At 50.5% G+C, this 15,406-nt stretch overlaps 2 protein-coding genes across 2 annotated transcripts; both read left to right on the top strand.

Annotated features, from left to right (window-relative positions):
• Positions 1-2,829: 2,829 nt before the first annotated feature.
• PMF1 (polyamine modulated factor 1) lies at positions 2,830-7,362 on the top strand. Its single transcript, XM_073322717.2, has 5 exons — positions 2,830-3,033; positions 4,283-4,388; positions 5,108-5,208; positions 6,055-6,250; positions 7,173-7,362. The coding sequence occupies exons 1-5, from the start codon at positions 2,867-2,869 to the stop codon at positions 7,224-7,226; spliced, it is 624 nt and encodes a 207-aa protein (XP_073178818.2). The 5' UTR covers positions 2,830-2,866; the 3' UTR covers positions 7,227-7,362.
• A 4,394-nt stretch (positions 7,363-11,756) lies between these two features.
• Positions 11,757-15,018, top strand: BGLAP (bone gamma-carboxyglutamate protein). Its single transcript, XM_073322718.1, has 4 exons — positions 11,757-12,399; positions 12,961-13,005; positions 13,492-13,558; positions 14,576-15,018. The coding sequence occupies exons 1-4, from the start codon at positions 11,997-11,999 to the stop codon at positions 14,700-14,702; spliced, it is 642 nt and encodes a 213-aa protein (XP_073178819.1). The 5' UTR covers positions 11,757-11,996; the 3' UTR covers positions 14,703-15,018.
• Positions 15,019-15,406: the final 388 nt, after the last annotated feature.

Consider the following 15,406-nt stretch of genomic DNA (forward strand, 5'->3'; position numbering starts at 1 on the left):
ATCTTGGTTTGATACCTTGCAAACATTGCAAAACGTAAATTAACTTGATTTTTTTCTACCCTCTGAAACCGTAGTCTGTTTTATGTAACAGCTTATTAACTGCAGCCCCAATACATTTCTACCTACAACATCTAAGGTGGGATAAGTCAAATGACTTTGACTTATAAGTCATTTATAAATGAGATGCAGCCTGATTCTCAATTTACACCAGTGTGAAACTGTTAATTCCATTTACTTCAACGGTGTTATGCTTGACTGACACCCATGTAAATGGGTGCAGGCTTAGGGTGTCTGTTAAACACTTATTTCAGTAGCACCTAAAGCCCTCAACCAGATAGAACCCCATTGTGCTTGGCCCTGTACAAACCGTATTATAAATGACAGGTTCCTGTCCCAAAGAGCTCCCAATAGATGTGGAGACCTCCTAAGCGATGGTGTCATACTAATAATACAGGAAGGCTGCTCTTGATGATGGGAAATGCAAAGGAGAAGGCTCTTGTGCCCCTCAAGGTGAGCTCTTGTGAAGTCAGTACTAGACACACTTCCATTCATACTTTCATGTAAGGGGATTTGTAATAGTATTCCCCCTACAGCTACTATCCAGCCATGTGTTTCTCTCCCAGGGGAGGGCAGAAAAGGATTAACGTATTGCAGAGTGCTTTACAAATGTGAAGCAAATCACCCAGTATGCCCTTGAGATGGGTATTATCCTTATAGCACAGAGAAGTGAAAGTGGCACATAGCACTGAAATGAATTTCCTAGTATTACCAACCCCCTGTGTTCAAAGCTCTTGAGCCAGGCCCCTACCCACTGATTACTTTTAAACACATGAGACTTTTACAAAAAACAAAACAAACAAACCCCAAAGCTGTTAGTGTAGTAGTTAGTTACAGCCCTAGTCATAGAGTGGAACCCCATGATGATAAGGGCTGTGCAGATGCAGAACACAAAGATGATTCCTGCCAGATCTGCTTTGGGTTTCAAGACGGGGAAACAAACCATAAGGACTGAGATCCCCAATCACTGATTGGAGTAACCCTGAATATGGACACTGGACTCTAACCTATGAACTATTTCTAAAAGGACTTTTGGCAACTACAAGCTCATCTCTGCTATGTATCTGAACCTCAAGAATTGAATTCAAGTCTGTATGTATTGTGACAAAGTTCCTGCTCTACCTTGGAGGGTCTTGCACTTATTGGCGGATTTGCTCGTCTTGGAGCTTCACAGCAGCCCTCACCTTGGCCGTTTTTCTGAACCCACAGTCCAGCTCGACGACTCCTGTGTCTAACCAGGAGTTGGAGGATTTGGGGGGAACCCAGGCCTGCCCTCTACTCTGGGTTCCAGCCCAGGGCCCTGTGGAATGCAGCTGTCGAGAGTGCCTCCTGGAACAGCTGTGTGACAGCTACAACTCCCTGGACTACTTCCCCGTGGCCTCCTCCCAACACCACCTTTATCCTCACCACAGGACCTTCCTCCTGGGGTCTGATAATGCTTGTACACCTCAATCCTCCAACAGTGGACGTTCTCACACTCAGCTCATCACACGCACCACAAACTGAAGTGAGCTCCTTTTTAAACCCAGGGGCCCTGATTAGCCTGCCTTAATTGATTCTAGCAGCTTTTTGATTAGAACACCTGCAGCCAATCAGCCTGTCTGTCTTGTCTCCAGAAGGTTCCTGATTATTCTGGAACCTTCCCTGTTACCTTACCCAAGGAAAAGGGATCTACTTATAATATATCTGCCTTCTATTACTCTCCTATATTTGACCACACTCCTGTCCCTGTTGTTCATTATTTGTCCCCTGTAATTATTTGGTTTTCCAGGTCTTGTGGACCCCTCTCTTAGGCTGCGCGGGGGGAGGGGAATCCCAATAAGATTACTCTCCTATAGCCATCTGGCCTGACCCTGTCACAGTATATTGATCTTTTAACCCACACTCACTCTCTTTTCAAGAAGAAAAGGAGTACTTGTGGCACCTTAGAGACTGACCAATTTATTTGAGCATAAGATTTCGTGAGCTACAGCTCACTTCATCGGATGCATCGCTGTAAAGCTTATGCTCAAATAAATTGGTTGGTCTCTAAGCTGCCACAAGTCCTCCTTTTCTTTTTGCGAAGACAGACTAACACGGCTGCGACTCTGAAACCTGTCTTTTCAAGGAGCTTCCAAGGTGTGTGTTCTTTGTTTTCTGGTTTCCGTGGCCATAGGGTGCATCGGGATCCCCTTTGCCAGCTTTCCTCCACACAGATGCTCAGATAAATTGGTTAGGCTCTAAGGTGCCCCAAGCCCTCCTGTTCTTTTTACTCAGAAGGGATCCCAAGGCGGGTTTGGAAGGGACCTCAGTAGGTATCTATCCAACCCCCTGCTCAAAGCAGGACCAAGCCCCAATTTTTGCCCCAGATCCCAAATGGCCCCCTCAAGCATTGAACTCACAACCCTGGGTTTAGGAGGCCAATGCTCAAACCGCTGAGCTCTCCCTCCCCCCGCCCCTTGATCACTGGGCTTGAAGGAACACAACGGACTAGCAGCAGCCTGGGGCTAAAAAAATAAAACGGCAAGAGCTGGCAGCCGTGCCTCTACCAGAGCCGGGCTCTTGGGACTCCCGCCACCCAGTCCCGTGGAATGGGGGCTTGCGCGTGGAGCCAGCAACCCCGGGGCAGCGGCTGCCGAGGAGCTGCTCGGGCGCCGGGGGAGGACACAGGGACCGAACCAGCTGACGCTGGGCTGGCTATTACGGGGCGGGGCTACTCTCCCGAGTGACACGAGATCTCACCAATAGGGACAGAGCTCCCGCCTCAGCCAATCGGAAGAAGCGGGGGCGGGACTATTCGAGCGCTTGAAGATTTCTTTGGCGGTTCAAGATGGCGGCGGCTGGCGGCGAGGGCCCGGCGCGGGCGGAGGGCGAGGGGGCCGCTGCCGCCGGCGGCGGCTTCTCTTCGCTGCCAGCCCCGGAGGAAGAGCCGGGCCGCGGGCAGCTCTTCGACACCGTGGTGGATGCTTTCCTGGAGAAGCTGGTGGCCGCCGGCAGGTGAGGGGACAACATCTCGCGAGAACGGGGGGCCAGGGGGTTCGAGCGGGAAGTCTCGCGAGGGGTGAGGAAGGGGCGGGTCAAGTGTCGCGAGACTTTAGGCGGAAATCACGCGAGACTTGTGGCTGGGTCTGTGTAGTTGGCCAGGGTCTTGTTTCTCTCTCCCATGTGTTGTCAGAGACCAGTGGCTGAGCTCTAGACACCCTGGTGAGGGGCTCTTTTAAAGCTAGCTGCACAGCCTGTTGGGAGAAGGGGGAGTCTTGCCTTCAGTCTGGCTCCCCTTCTCCCTCTGGGTAGTAATGTCAGTACACCTGCCCAGCCCCTTATCTAGTACCTAGTGACTTGCCCCCCAGAGCCAATAAAAAGCATCAGATCAGAGTTTTAAAAAAATTTTAATTTCAAACACTAATTATGCAAAGGGCCCAAGTGTTGTGATAGCTGCCGATAAACTGATGCCATGAATGTAATTCTGGTGGGGGGAAGGCACTGCCCTTAAACACAAGCAGCATCTGATACCTTTCATACAGCTGTCTTGTATTTCCTTGAGATGGAGGGGCCACCCTAGGTCTTAAGACCTAGCAAAGTGAGTATCCGTTCCACTCTGTTCCTGCCACCTCCTTAATAATTCCTGGACCAGGTGCCCTGTTGTAGGAAAAAACGCACCACTTGTCTAGATCCACCCCTCCCAAACGTGCATTTGGTGGTAAGTGCAGACCAACCCCTGTGGCTTCATCCTGTTTCCCTAATCTCCCGCAAGTTCCTGTCATGGGTTCAGCTGCTCACACAGCAGTTCCACCTATGGAGGAGATGACACCGACTCCTAATCTAGATCGCAGGGAAATGAAGGATAACCCATCTGATTTAGCCAATTTCTGCCTTTAGTTATACCACTGCGATACTGCTGATTTCAGAGGGGTTATGTAAATGTCACTGAGTGCAGAATTTGGCCCTTTACAGGTGACTGTGAATAAAGATTTTGTTCTGTTCTTTTGAACACAATAAAACCTTTGTGAATTGGTGCTCTTTTGTTAGACCAACCAGTCTACAGATGTGTATGGATCAGTTGTGCATATGGTTTGTTAACTATGGACAATTTTACAGAATATTTTTTACTTCCATTTTGTTCTCTTCTGACATAAACATGAATCTTCAGTCAGGCTTTTACAGTGTTGTAACTCTGTAATTTCCAGTGTGTGGTATTTTAAACCACTTATCTGGTTTGCATTTTTTTTCTTCTTCTTTTGCACAGTTACCAGAGGTTTGCAAACTGCTACCATCGCTTCTATAAACTCCAGCCTGAAATGACCAGAAGTATATATGATCAGTTTATATCCCAACTGCAAACTTCCATTCAGGTAAGAACTGCAAATGTTTAGCTGAGAATTAAAGACTTGTTTGTAACATCCCAAAAGGTGTATGGGGAAATATAACGCTTTGGATGTTGCAGAATTTTTCATCCAAAGGTCTTGGAACATTTTCCAAATAATATTGAATCAAGCCTCATATCAACCCTGTGTGACAGGTTTATATTACTCATTTTACAGATGGGTAAACTTTTATAGACCAGGCACAAAACAGCTGACTTACCTCAGATCCGACTCCCAATCACTAGGTGGTGCTCCTGAAACTGCAAAGCTATGTGCTTCAATACAGTGTGCTCTGATCATTTGTTCCCTGAGATCCTAAGCAAGTTTGCAACTAATATACCCTTCCCTGTCCCCCCTTTTTTGGGTCTTTCCCCAGTGCCTATCTGTACTGGTGGGGGAAATTGTCTTGATCCCTGTCAGTTTCATGACTGCCTGCAGAGTTCTGAATAGCTTCCCTGACAACTGACAAGACTGGGACAATTTTCATTCTTCTGCTACTTGGGAAAGCTATGAGCAGCAGCAAATGCACTGGAGCTGACTACAGACTGAGGAAGCAAAGCATAGGTTGTACTTGTTTCCTGTTTCGAAGGACATGTAGAGGAGAAAGTCCTTGCGCTCACAGTGGGAAGGACCAAGCAGAGAGATGTCCATGGATTGTACTTCCATTTTGTTATCGTTCTTGAATCCCCAGTGGTTTTCCTCTGCAGGAGGAGATTCGTGAGATAAAGGAGGAAGGGAATCTTGAGGAGCTCTTTGCCTCGATGGATAAAATTGTGGAGGAAGCAAAGAATCGGGAAGAGCCCGCGTGGTAGGCAGTGCTCTGCTTGGCATGTTGGAAGTATGCTTGTGCTAGTTTATTGGAGACCTGTTCCTTTGATTCTTAAAGAGATAAAATTGACCCTTGTGCAGCACATTAAACCCCGTGGAAGTGAAGTGGTGCATAGATCTTGTGATGGCTCTCTGGATGGGGTGAATTTCACGCAAAGGTGAATGGCAGAGGGGATTTTTTTAAATCATACTACTGTATCGCGACAGGAAATTGATTTCCAAAGTGCACCTTCCACTTAACGGAGTCTATTTGAATCTCTGACTCCGTCAACTAGTTGGACTTCTGTGTGTGCTAGAATCACACGTTCTAGGCCATGTCCATAGAGTTGGAGGGGAAGTAAATTCTTGTGCTGAATGTTACTCTGAACCGTAGCTGCTTGGAGTGTCCTGATATGTTGAAAATTTACATGGTGCGTAGCCCTTGGGGCTTATTGGCCACTGGAAGTGCTGGGAGTCGCATTGTGTTGTCTTTGAAAGGCAGCTGATGATCTTTTCACCAATAATTTGTGTACCTTTTCGTGTTCAAGGGTGGGGATGTGTGTTAATCAAATCTCATGCTTCAGGGCATCATCTGATTGCATGAGTGTCAGAAAGGATTCCTCCCTTCCCCCCACCTACATCATGGCACAGTGAGACAGGTTCATTATGGGGTGGGTTCGCCTTGCTCTAAAGCTTCTACTGTTGGGCACTGCCAAAGATAGGATACTGGACTTGAGGGCCTGATCAATTATTGTAATATTACATGTTCCAATTAAAGCACTTAAGTACAGCACCATGCAAAGTTGGTGCATTCCAGTCCTCTCAACAACATCCCTGTCACTTCCAGGCGCCCCAGTGGGATCCCGGAGGAAGATATTCATAGTGCCATGGTGCCGTACCTCCTGAAGCACCAGACATACCTGCGTAAAGCCCTGAAAGAGAAGGAGGAGGAGAACAGGAAGCTGGCAGAGTCTGTATTGGCCGGACGGGCGAGAATCTCAGAGATGCAGCAGCAGATACAAAATCGCAAGCAAGCATGGCAGGTAAAATCTCCATTCCAGCCAGCCTCCAAATCAAGAAAACTGAGCGAGAGTGTCCCAGTCTCTCCAGTTTGAATAGACAATGGCCACACTGGGATAGAAGGTTCCAAGAATGCTAGCTGCAAACAAACTGCACTCAACTGCAGGATTTGCTTATGTGCACAAATCCCAAGGCTCCAATCTAGCTTCATTGTGTTGCATCTGTTGCTACTCTGATTAATTGCATATCAGCTAATTGCATAATGCTGTTAATTGCCTATATCCCACAGTGAGGTCCCCATGTATAATCACACCTCTTTCATGAAGAGTCAGGAAACCCATAAGATTTTGCTTATTCATGCAAGTTCTTTTTTAACAGCTGTTAGGACATGCAGAAGAGGGGAAGATGAGACTGTCCCTGTAATGGCAAGAAGAACTGTTCAGACCCCTAAGGCCAGACTTTTCACCAGGGCTGCCTTTGCACCTGCTCTTAGAGCCACATTTTCCAAAGAGCTGCTCCAATGGAAATCTGGCCCTTGGTGTCTTAGTGGAAGCAGCTGGATGCTGAGCATTTAAAACAGATGTGGCCCTTATCTAGACGGATGCCGAGCTCTCTGGAAAAGTCGGCTCTAAATGCATAATTTCACTTGTATGCATTTGCAGGGCATGGGGGGGTTAGTCCTGCATCTGTGCTCATAAGCAGAGTGTTTTGCCTAGGGTGGTGTTTTGTGTACGTGCAGTTCCTTCCCTTATGGGGCCTTGTTCCTGGATCAGTGCATCTGAACAATGAATGAGCTGTATTCTGCACATGCTGTCAGCAGTGTTACACTGTCCTGTCTCCAAGTGTGGAAACGATGCTCCTTTTTGCATCAGTGCTGCATTTGTTTCCTGAACAGTGGGATTTGTGGAGGAGAGAGACTTCACCAATATTTTTTCTTCTATCCAGGCAATTAGTAAAGAACAGAGAGAACTAATCATGACGTTCCAGGAGCCCGAATGAGGAGGCAGGGGAAGATTTTTGCAGGAGTTTCATGTATGGGGTTTATGTTCATCAGTGAAGCCTTGCAGATCTTTTCGGAAGTGGGATTCTCTGTGCATTTACATAAATACCCACTCAAATTGCGCTGAAAACTTGACTTGTCAAGAGCTTTTGTGTTCATTTGTCAGACAGAAGGGAGAGAACAGTTTACAACACCGTGTGAAAATTGGATATACTGAAACAGTTATGGGACATAATTGATCAAAATGTGTTGAAATGAGCGACTGCACCAGGGTTTTAGGAAAATCAGCAATAACTCCCGATTCCCAACTAAGCTCAACAGGAAGGAAGATCTCACACAGGTTTTGAAAGCTACAGCAGATCTGCATTCATGCTGCGCTATCTTAAAAGCTTTACCAAACAGAGAGAACTCTGTCCTTCCACATTTAAAGGTAGAATTTTTAATACTGATCGTTCTTATGACCACTCACAGGATTTCAGGAGTGTAATAGAGCCAATCGTAGGTTCCTTCTGCAGCAAGTAACACACCTGTACCTCTGAAGGAAAGAAGCAAATACCAAAACTTCAGCTCGTAGGATTTCTGTCAGCAGAACAGTCTGTAGATGTGAAGGCAAGTGACCGTCTAAAGCAGGGAGAGAGATGTTACACTGGTACAGTGGATGAATCCCTTGTACATAGTTACTTGGAATGGTGTTTTGACATAATAACACTTGTTTTTATAATCTTAGAACCTGCCTTTTTTTTCCCCTTTAACAAGTGCCTCCTAGTAAGAAAAATAAACACTTCCTTCGTCGTAGCTGCTCTAACCCATTATTATGTGGTTAATTGTCGTCTTTGCAGCAATTTAACTGGAACGTTTTGCCAAAACAGACAAACAAGGTCTGCTGGGCGTTTTGTCTTCCCAGAGCCCAGACGCAATAGGCCTGATTCTCTGTAGTGCTGAAGTCATTTAGACTTGTGCAATGCACCATTCTGACTTAGTACAGGGTGGGCATAAAACACGAAGACTTATGAACTGCCCCCCATTAACTAGGGAAATAGAAGCACATCACTAAAAAGGGACCTGCTGGCCCTGGGTCAGTAGAGCGTGAGTAAAATCCACCTGTGCTGGTGGCCGGTGCCTGCTTGAACCACGGTACTCGAGCTAACAGTGAGGGTTAAAACACAGGACTAGGATTCAAGAGAGCTGAACGCAGTGTGTGGCTCTGCTACACAGCTCCTGTGTGACCATGGGCAAGTCCCTAAGACACTTTTTAAAATGTTCTCTTGTGTCTCTCCGGCCCAGATCCTAACTCTCATGGGTTTCCCTGGGAGTTAGGAGCCTAAATACCTTTCAGGATCTGGGCTTGTCTGCCTTAATTCTCCATCCATAAAATGGGGAGATGGTCTGTCTTGTCTCTTTAGATTGGGAACTCTTCAGGGCCGGGCTTGTCTCCCTATGTGACTGTACCGTGGGATCCAGATGCGGGTTGGGACCTGTCTGGGCCGTGATCAGACAAACGACGTTGTTCAGATTAGGTGCGTGACTGATTTCCTAGGCAAGTTCCGGCAGGTGTCTGGCCTGCTAGTATCTGTGTAAAAAGAAAAGGAGGACTTGTGGCACCTTAGAGACTAACCAATTTATTTGAACATAAGCTTTTGTGAGCTACAGCTCACTTCATCAGATGCATCCGAATCCGATGAAGTGAGCTGTAGCTCACAAAAGCTTATGCTCAAATAAATTGGTTAGTCTCTAAGGTGCCACAAGTACTCCTTTTGTTTTTGCGAATACAGCCTAACACGGCTGTTACTCTGAAACCTGATAGTATCTGTGTGTTACGCCCCTACCTAGCAAAGCCTTTTCCTGGCTGACGTTTCTGGGGACTTAAGAATTTACGTTTCGAACTAAAAGCCACTATTGAAATGATATGCAGAAAGGGCAGCTGATCCTTGTGCAGCACCAAACTATTAATGGTGAAAACAGGCAATGGATTTACCGTACCCAAATGTCAGTTCCTTTAGAGGCAAGTCACAGCAGTGGAGACTGACCAAATGAGGTATATTTTTCTTCTGTAAACAAAGCTTGCCTTGCTGCATTATAATCTAAATAAACTGGGCCTGCAAACCCCTTGTTCTTGGCTTGGACTTTGCGCACTTGGCCCAAGTGATCTGTGGTTTATGGCTTTGTTTGACAGCCTCTGGCTGCCTTAAGCTCCCCACAGCATCTCTCTTCCACCCCAAAGTCCAGGGTCCTCCTCCAGACAAAGCGAGGTTTGGAAGTGGTTAGGAACTGGAAGTGGAAGGTTGGCCTGAGGAGCACTGGCGATTCAAAACAAACCGCTTTCTATTCCAAGCCAGCCATGAACTCAAAGCCCTCTCATTGCAAACGTGCACAAGCTGGGGGGGGGGGGGGTAGTTGGGTTTAAACAGCCCTGCACATTAGCTCCAGCAGGGATAAATTAGGAGGTTGATGGGCAAAGAGTTCCTGCTTACTGCAGACCATCACCCTGATTAAGGTCTAAACCATGCCCAGCCATCTCGCTCCATGCCAGGCCCATCAACAAAGAGCTTAAAACTAGAACACGTCAGCTAAGCCCCGTGTCCAGACGTGGCCCTGCGAACATCATCCCAGCCTGCCCCTGACTGCAGGGAATTGTCTCCCATTGCGGGCCTGGAAGGTTGCAAGCTACTGCTTCTCCCATAATCCTTTGTGCCTCTTTCCACCCCATGCCTTTGCCTTCCTCGTCCACATGGCCCAAGCACATTCCGCGTGCCTTCTGTGCTGCTCACTAGAAGTGAGTCGATAACTGTTCATTTAAGGTCACATTTTCCAAAAGCACTTACGTGGCTTAGGCCTGGTCTGTACTTAAAAACTAGATTGACCGAGCTACGCACGCAGGGCTGTGAAAAACTTTGCACCCTTACGTGATGTGCTTTTATCAACCTGCCTGCGGGTGTAAACATGGCTAGGTTGCTGAAAGAACAGTTGCTGAAAGAACAGACTAACACGGCTGTTACTCTGAAACATACCTGTGTGTCCCATTGAAAGGCAGCCTGCTTAAAGGGGATCATGCAGCTCTTCCGTCTGTGCTGAGCTTAGAATTGCATGAAGCTGTGCAGTGAATTAAGTACTGCCCTTGGGCCACAATACCAATTCAAAAGTAGATCTCCAAGCACTTTGCCTAGGCAGGTCAATATTATCCCCATTTTACAGATGGGGAAAGTGAGGCACCGAGTGGGGCTGTAATTCGCCCAAGGTCACCCAGCAGGCCAGTGGCAGAGCTGCATCTAGAAGCTAGGTCTCCTGAGTCCTCATACAGATGCTGCTGATCTGTTGCCCCAAACCACAACAACCTCCCCCTCAGGAGTGAGGACAGATCAGCTAAATCCAGGGGGGATGAATTAAAAGGGGGCAGAGCAAAAGATACAAGGAGAGTGAGACAGCAGTGGACACTGCCCAGAAAACCCTGGATACTCCCCCGCCCTGCACACATATTTTGAGACAATGTTAAGGGACCTGGGGGTGTTGGCACCCTGGGTCTCTGCCTGGTGCCAGCATGAGTGAGAGTGAGCTTGAGGAATGCAGCCCCATGGCCACAGAGCACCTCTTGCTTGCCTTCTCCGGGGTCTAGAACAGGCCGTGCTGGCCAGTGAGCACTGGAGCGAAATGCTGGGTTAGCAGCTGGGGGAACCGGAGGGTGCTGGCTGCAGAAGAGGCGCAGCAGGGCAAGCTCTCCCCAGACCCCATGTGCGCCAACCCTGCCTACCTGGGCTAAGTGGGCAGTTCAGGCTCCCTGCGTCCTCCAGGTCTGGGCCCAGCCACTGTGGCCAGTCTGTGCCAATTGCAACTCCTTTGCAGGGGTCAGTTCAGTCCTCAGCCTCACTGCTAGCAGCACCATGGCCCCTGCCTGGTGAACGTGGCATAGAGCAGCTTGCCTGCTTTTGCGTAGCTTCCTTGAGAGGGCTCGACCAGCGTCTGGGGTGAGTGAGGGTTGAGCGGCACCGTGCTGTGTTTCCTCCCCAGGGTTTGGAGGCCATCCTGGGGCTGGAGCTCAGGAAATTAGCTTAAATGACAGGCTGCACCGGGGAAGGCATGTGCACCAAATTGCAAGGCAAAAAAAAATTACAGCTTAAGAGCCCTGTACACTCACTAATAGGAAAGCCCCGCTGGGCCGTGGCAGAAAACTTCCGCAGCTCAGCAGCAATTACAGGCCGCAAGCGCGTCACCTGGCGGGCCTCTGCTGCCAAGCCTGCCCCAAGAGCACCAGGTCTGCTTTGCCTCGGATGCTCCTGGTTCTCACCTGTGAAAGAGGGAGCGGGGACTCAGGCGCGTTTGCGCCAAACCATCCCCCTCCTCCCCAGGTCTTGGGCTGGCCTGGAGCTGAACAATTCCCCCAGTGTAGCTTAGAGCGCCCTCAGGGCTGCTCCAAGTCATGGGTGCTCGCAAACAGCTGGGCCTGGTCCCCCTGCTGGGGTCTCAAGGTGGAAATGGTTGAGAACCAGTCACACCAGCTGGGGACTGTGGCGTTCTGTCGCTCATGAACCCCCCCCGCCCCAGCCTGCCTCTGATGCAGCCCCTCTGCTGGGGCGGCCAGGGGGAGGGAGAAGAATCTCATCATTACAGCAGGATCCTAATGCCTCCCCCCACCCGCAAACACCCTTGAGCTTTAGGCCCGTTGGGAGCTAGCTCTGAGCATCACAGTTTCAGCCTGTCTCTGCATTTGACAATGCTCCTGAGCCCCTCCCTTGTCATTCCCCTGCAGCCCACACGGGCCCCCGTTGGCCCTGAGAATGCAGGGTTGTTTTCCACCCCAGCCCACACGGGCCCCCATTGGGCCTGAGAACGTAGGGTTGTTTTCCACCCCAAGGGTGCCTGAAACCACAATTGCCATCTGGGTTTGGCAGCCTTGGGCCCAGACGGATGGGCTCCAAATAGATCTGGCAGCAGGGCCAGGCCCCTCCCCGCCTGTGGTCAAAGCCGGAGTGGGCGGGATGAGGGGGGATGTGGCCCTTTACCCAGCCACACCAGGACTAGCAGCAGGGTATAAATGGTGGCCTGTGAGCCACAGGCTACAACAGGCATCAGCAGAGCATCCTACAAGACAAGAGCGACCAGCGAAACCGGCTTCTACCATGAAGACACTCACCCTGCTGACTTTGCTGGCACTGGTGACCCTGTGCCTGTGCCATGGGGGTAAGACGAGGACGGGGGGTTGCCAGATGCATTAGCCGGGGGCTTTCTACCTGCAGGCTGCTAAGGCCCCCTCTGACTGACGTTATTGGAGCTTATGTCCCTATCTCTGCTTTGAAAATCTCAGTCCCCCCCGTTCCCTCGCACAGGAGCACATGTAGGATACTGGGCTGGGGGCATACTGGCATCTCATTCGCTGCGTAACAACAGCGCTTAGCTGCCCCCTGCCTCAGTTTCCCCATTTGTGCCAGGGGAATAACTATGCTGCTGTACCAGGCTGGGGGGCATTCATCAGGGACGTGGAGAGCTTTGTTTCCAGGTGCAGTAGATTTGCAAAGCATCACGAATGTGCCTAAAGCGCTAGCGAGAGGCCCACTCCAAACCCGGCAGCTGTTTGGCCTTGGAGTCTTTCCCCTCCACGGAGATCTGTGACCTTTAGAACATCCCGCGCTACCAGCCCAGCTCTGCACAGCCCCGACAGCAGATGGGCTTTCAGGGGCCTGGAGAGCTCACTGCTGAAGGGGGCATATTATTTCTGACCACCTCTCTCTTGGTGCCTTGCAGCCTCGGATTATTCCAACAGCGCTAACGACTCGCCCAGCTCTGAAGGTGAGGCCCGGCCCGTGTGTGATCCAGCTTTGCTGCCTGCCATTCAGGGAGCCTTCCAGCAGTGCTCATGGACGCCCTCACCCGTTCTAAATGCAAGATCCCTGCTCTAGTCAGTGTGAACCTGGTTTTAGACCAGGGGACTGGGAGTCAGGACTCCCCCAGCTCAGGGAGTGGAGCGAGGTCCAGTGGCTAGAGCAGGGGAGACAGGGACTCAGGACTCCTGGGTTCCTTTCCCAGCTCAGGGAGGGGAGCGGGGTCCAGTGGTTAGAGTGGGGGTGGGGAGAGGGACGCAGGACTCCTGGGTGCTATTTCTGACCCTAGGGTAACCAAGGGGGAAGATTTTCCCCATCCTACAGAGCCGCAGCTGCTCGGTGTCTGGGATTTCCACCGAAGCCATGCAGGGCAGCTACAGGGCAGTCCCGTTACAGCAACGCTGGGTCTTTGGAGCAATTCTCCTCATGCTTCCTTTATTTCCTGGCCTTGCAGCATTCGTCTCCAAACAGGACAGCGCTGAGGTGGTGAGGAGACACAAACGGAGCTACGTCTACAACAGGTAAAGCCCTGGTTGCGGCCCACGGGCATGTGCTCGACCCACAGCCCGCTGCTGGCGCTGGGGTCCCCTTCCAAAGCCGGCAGGAGGGTGGGGGGTGTTGACAGGCTCAGGCCAGCTGAAGTTTTCACCAGGCCCACGTTACCATAGGAACCCTACAGTCATTCACTGATTCATCCTCCCTGGTGCACCCAGCCCTTCCTGTTCTCGGTGTCAGCCCTGACAGCTGAAATACTTTGCTCTAATCTGGGGGGGCTGGCTGGGAGGGGTGGCCTGTGAGACTCCCAACACCCCTGGATCCATCCCCAGCCTCAAAGGGCTCAAGGCATCTCCCTCCCTAATCAGGAGCTGGGCCTAAGGGACTTGCCCATGGTTACGCAGGGAGGCTGTAGCAGAGCAGAGAACTGAGCCCCTCTCTCCTAAGGTCCAGGCTAGCATGCTAACCACTGGGCCTGCCTTCCTGTACCTGGGGCTTGTCTATTATCAGCCAAGGCCCCAGTGGAGGCGACAGCAGCAGGCCCAGCACTGGGGCCCAGATCCATAGCCACTAATGGCTCCTGTATATTAATACAGTAAACCAGACTGCAGCCCTGGCTGCTTTCTGGACATCATAAATTCCAGGCTGCTTTTTGGCAGGGCCCAGGAGCCCTGCCCGCATCCCGGTAACGCCCAGGCAGCGCCCTGCTTCAGTGTCACCCTAATTGGAACAGGATAAGTGAACTCCTCACTCCCTGCCCTCAACGGTGGCCTAGCATTGCTGCTGCTTTCACCCCAGAGGTGGCTGCAGGGCAGCCCCGGAGAACTCAATCCTGTGTGCCATTCCTGAGGGCTGTTTTCGGGGGTGGAACGCGGCAGCTGTTTAACAGCCCCCAGCAATGGCGCCCAGGATTAAAAGCGGCCATGTTCCACCCCAGAGGTGGGTGCATTCCCAAGGCAGGTGCACTGATCCTTGCATGTAGGCTGATTAGACAACCACAGAGACCATTCTATCAGTCATTAACCCACCTTGTTCACACGCAGGTTCTATGATATCATCGACCCTCTCGAGGGCAAGCGTGAGATCTGTGAGCTCAACCCCGACTGTGACGAGCTGGCTGACCACATTGGATTCCAGGAGGCTTACCGAAGATACTACGGGGCGGTCTAGAGCTTCCTGGCCCAGAGATCCACCCAAGTCCATCCCAGTGCAGGGGAGAGAGAAAGAGGAATTGATATCTAAGCACAGCAGGGAGCAGAGAGATCTTCTGCCCCAAGCTGATTCCTGTAACTGTGTGTTAAATGTACAAGCTTTATATTCCCTAAGCTGCCAGCCCAGCCCTGCTCCTTGTACTGAGCCTGGAGCGCTTGCCCTTGTATCTATAATGCTTTACTGGTGGTTTCCTTTATGGGCCAGGTGCGTCATGCTGGGTTCACGCTATGGAATGTTTCTTCAATGATGTGAGAAAATAAACATGAGGAACGGTGCTGCTGTCTCATTTATTGGGCTGAACAAAGAGAAGGGGGACGGGCCGGCAGATTGGGGTGCTAGGGTGGGACTTGGGAGCCCAGCGTTCAATTGCCAGCTCTATGAGACCCCTTTGTGCCTCAGTTTCCCTGTCTTTAAAATGAGGGCCATAATACTGCTCTACCTCACAGGGCTAAAACTGCTCGAGTGAGGCGCTCCTGCTATTGGAAGGGAGCCCATGTGAGTACCTTATCTAGCTTTCCTTATTAACATATGCGGTAGTGCCCGGGGCCCTGATCAGTGCAAGGCCCTGGCCGAACACCCAACAAAAAGACCATCCCGGCCCTGAACCCTTTAGGAGCTAAGTGCGAGCTCCAAAGCAGCAAGGGGGACCCGCCTCTGGGCTC

The sequence above is a fragment of the Lepidochelys kempii genome, chromosome 24, assembly GCF_965140285.1.
Source record: "Lepidochelys kempii isolate rLepKem1 chromosome 24, rLepKem1.hap1, whole genome shotgun sequence".
NCBI lineage: Eukaryota > Metazoa > Chordata > Testudines > Cheloniidae > Lepidochelys > Lepidochelys kempii.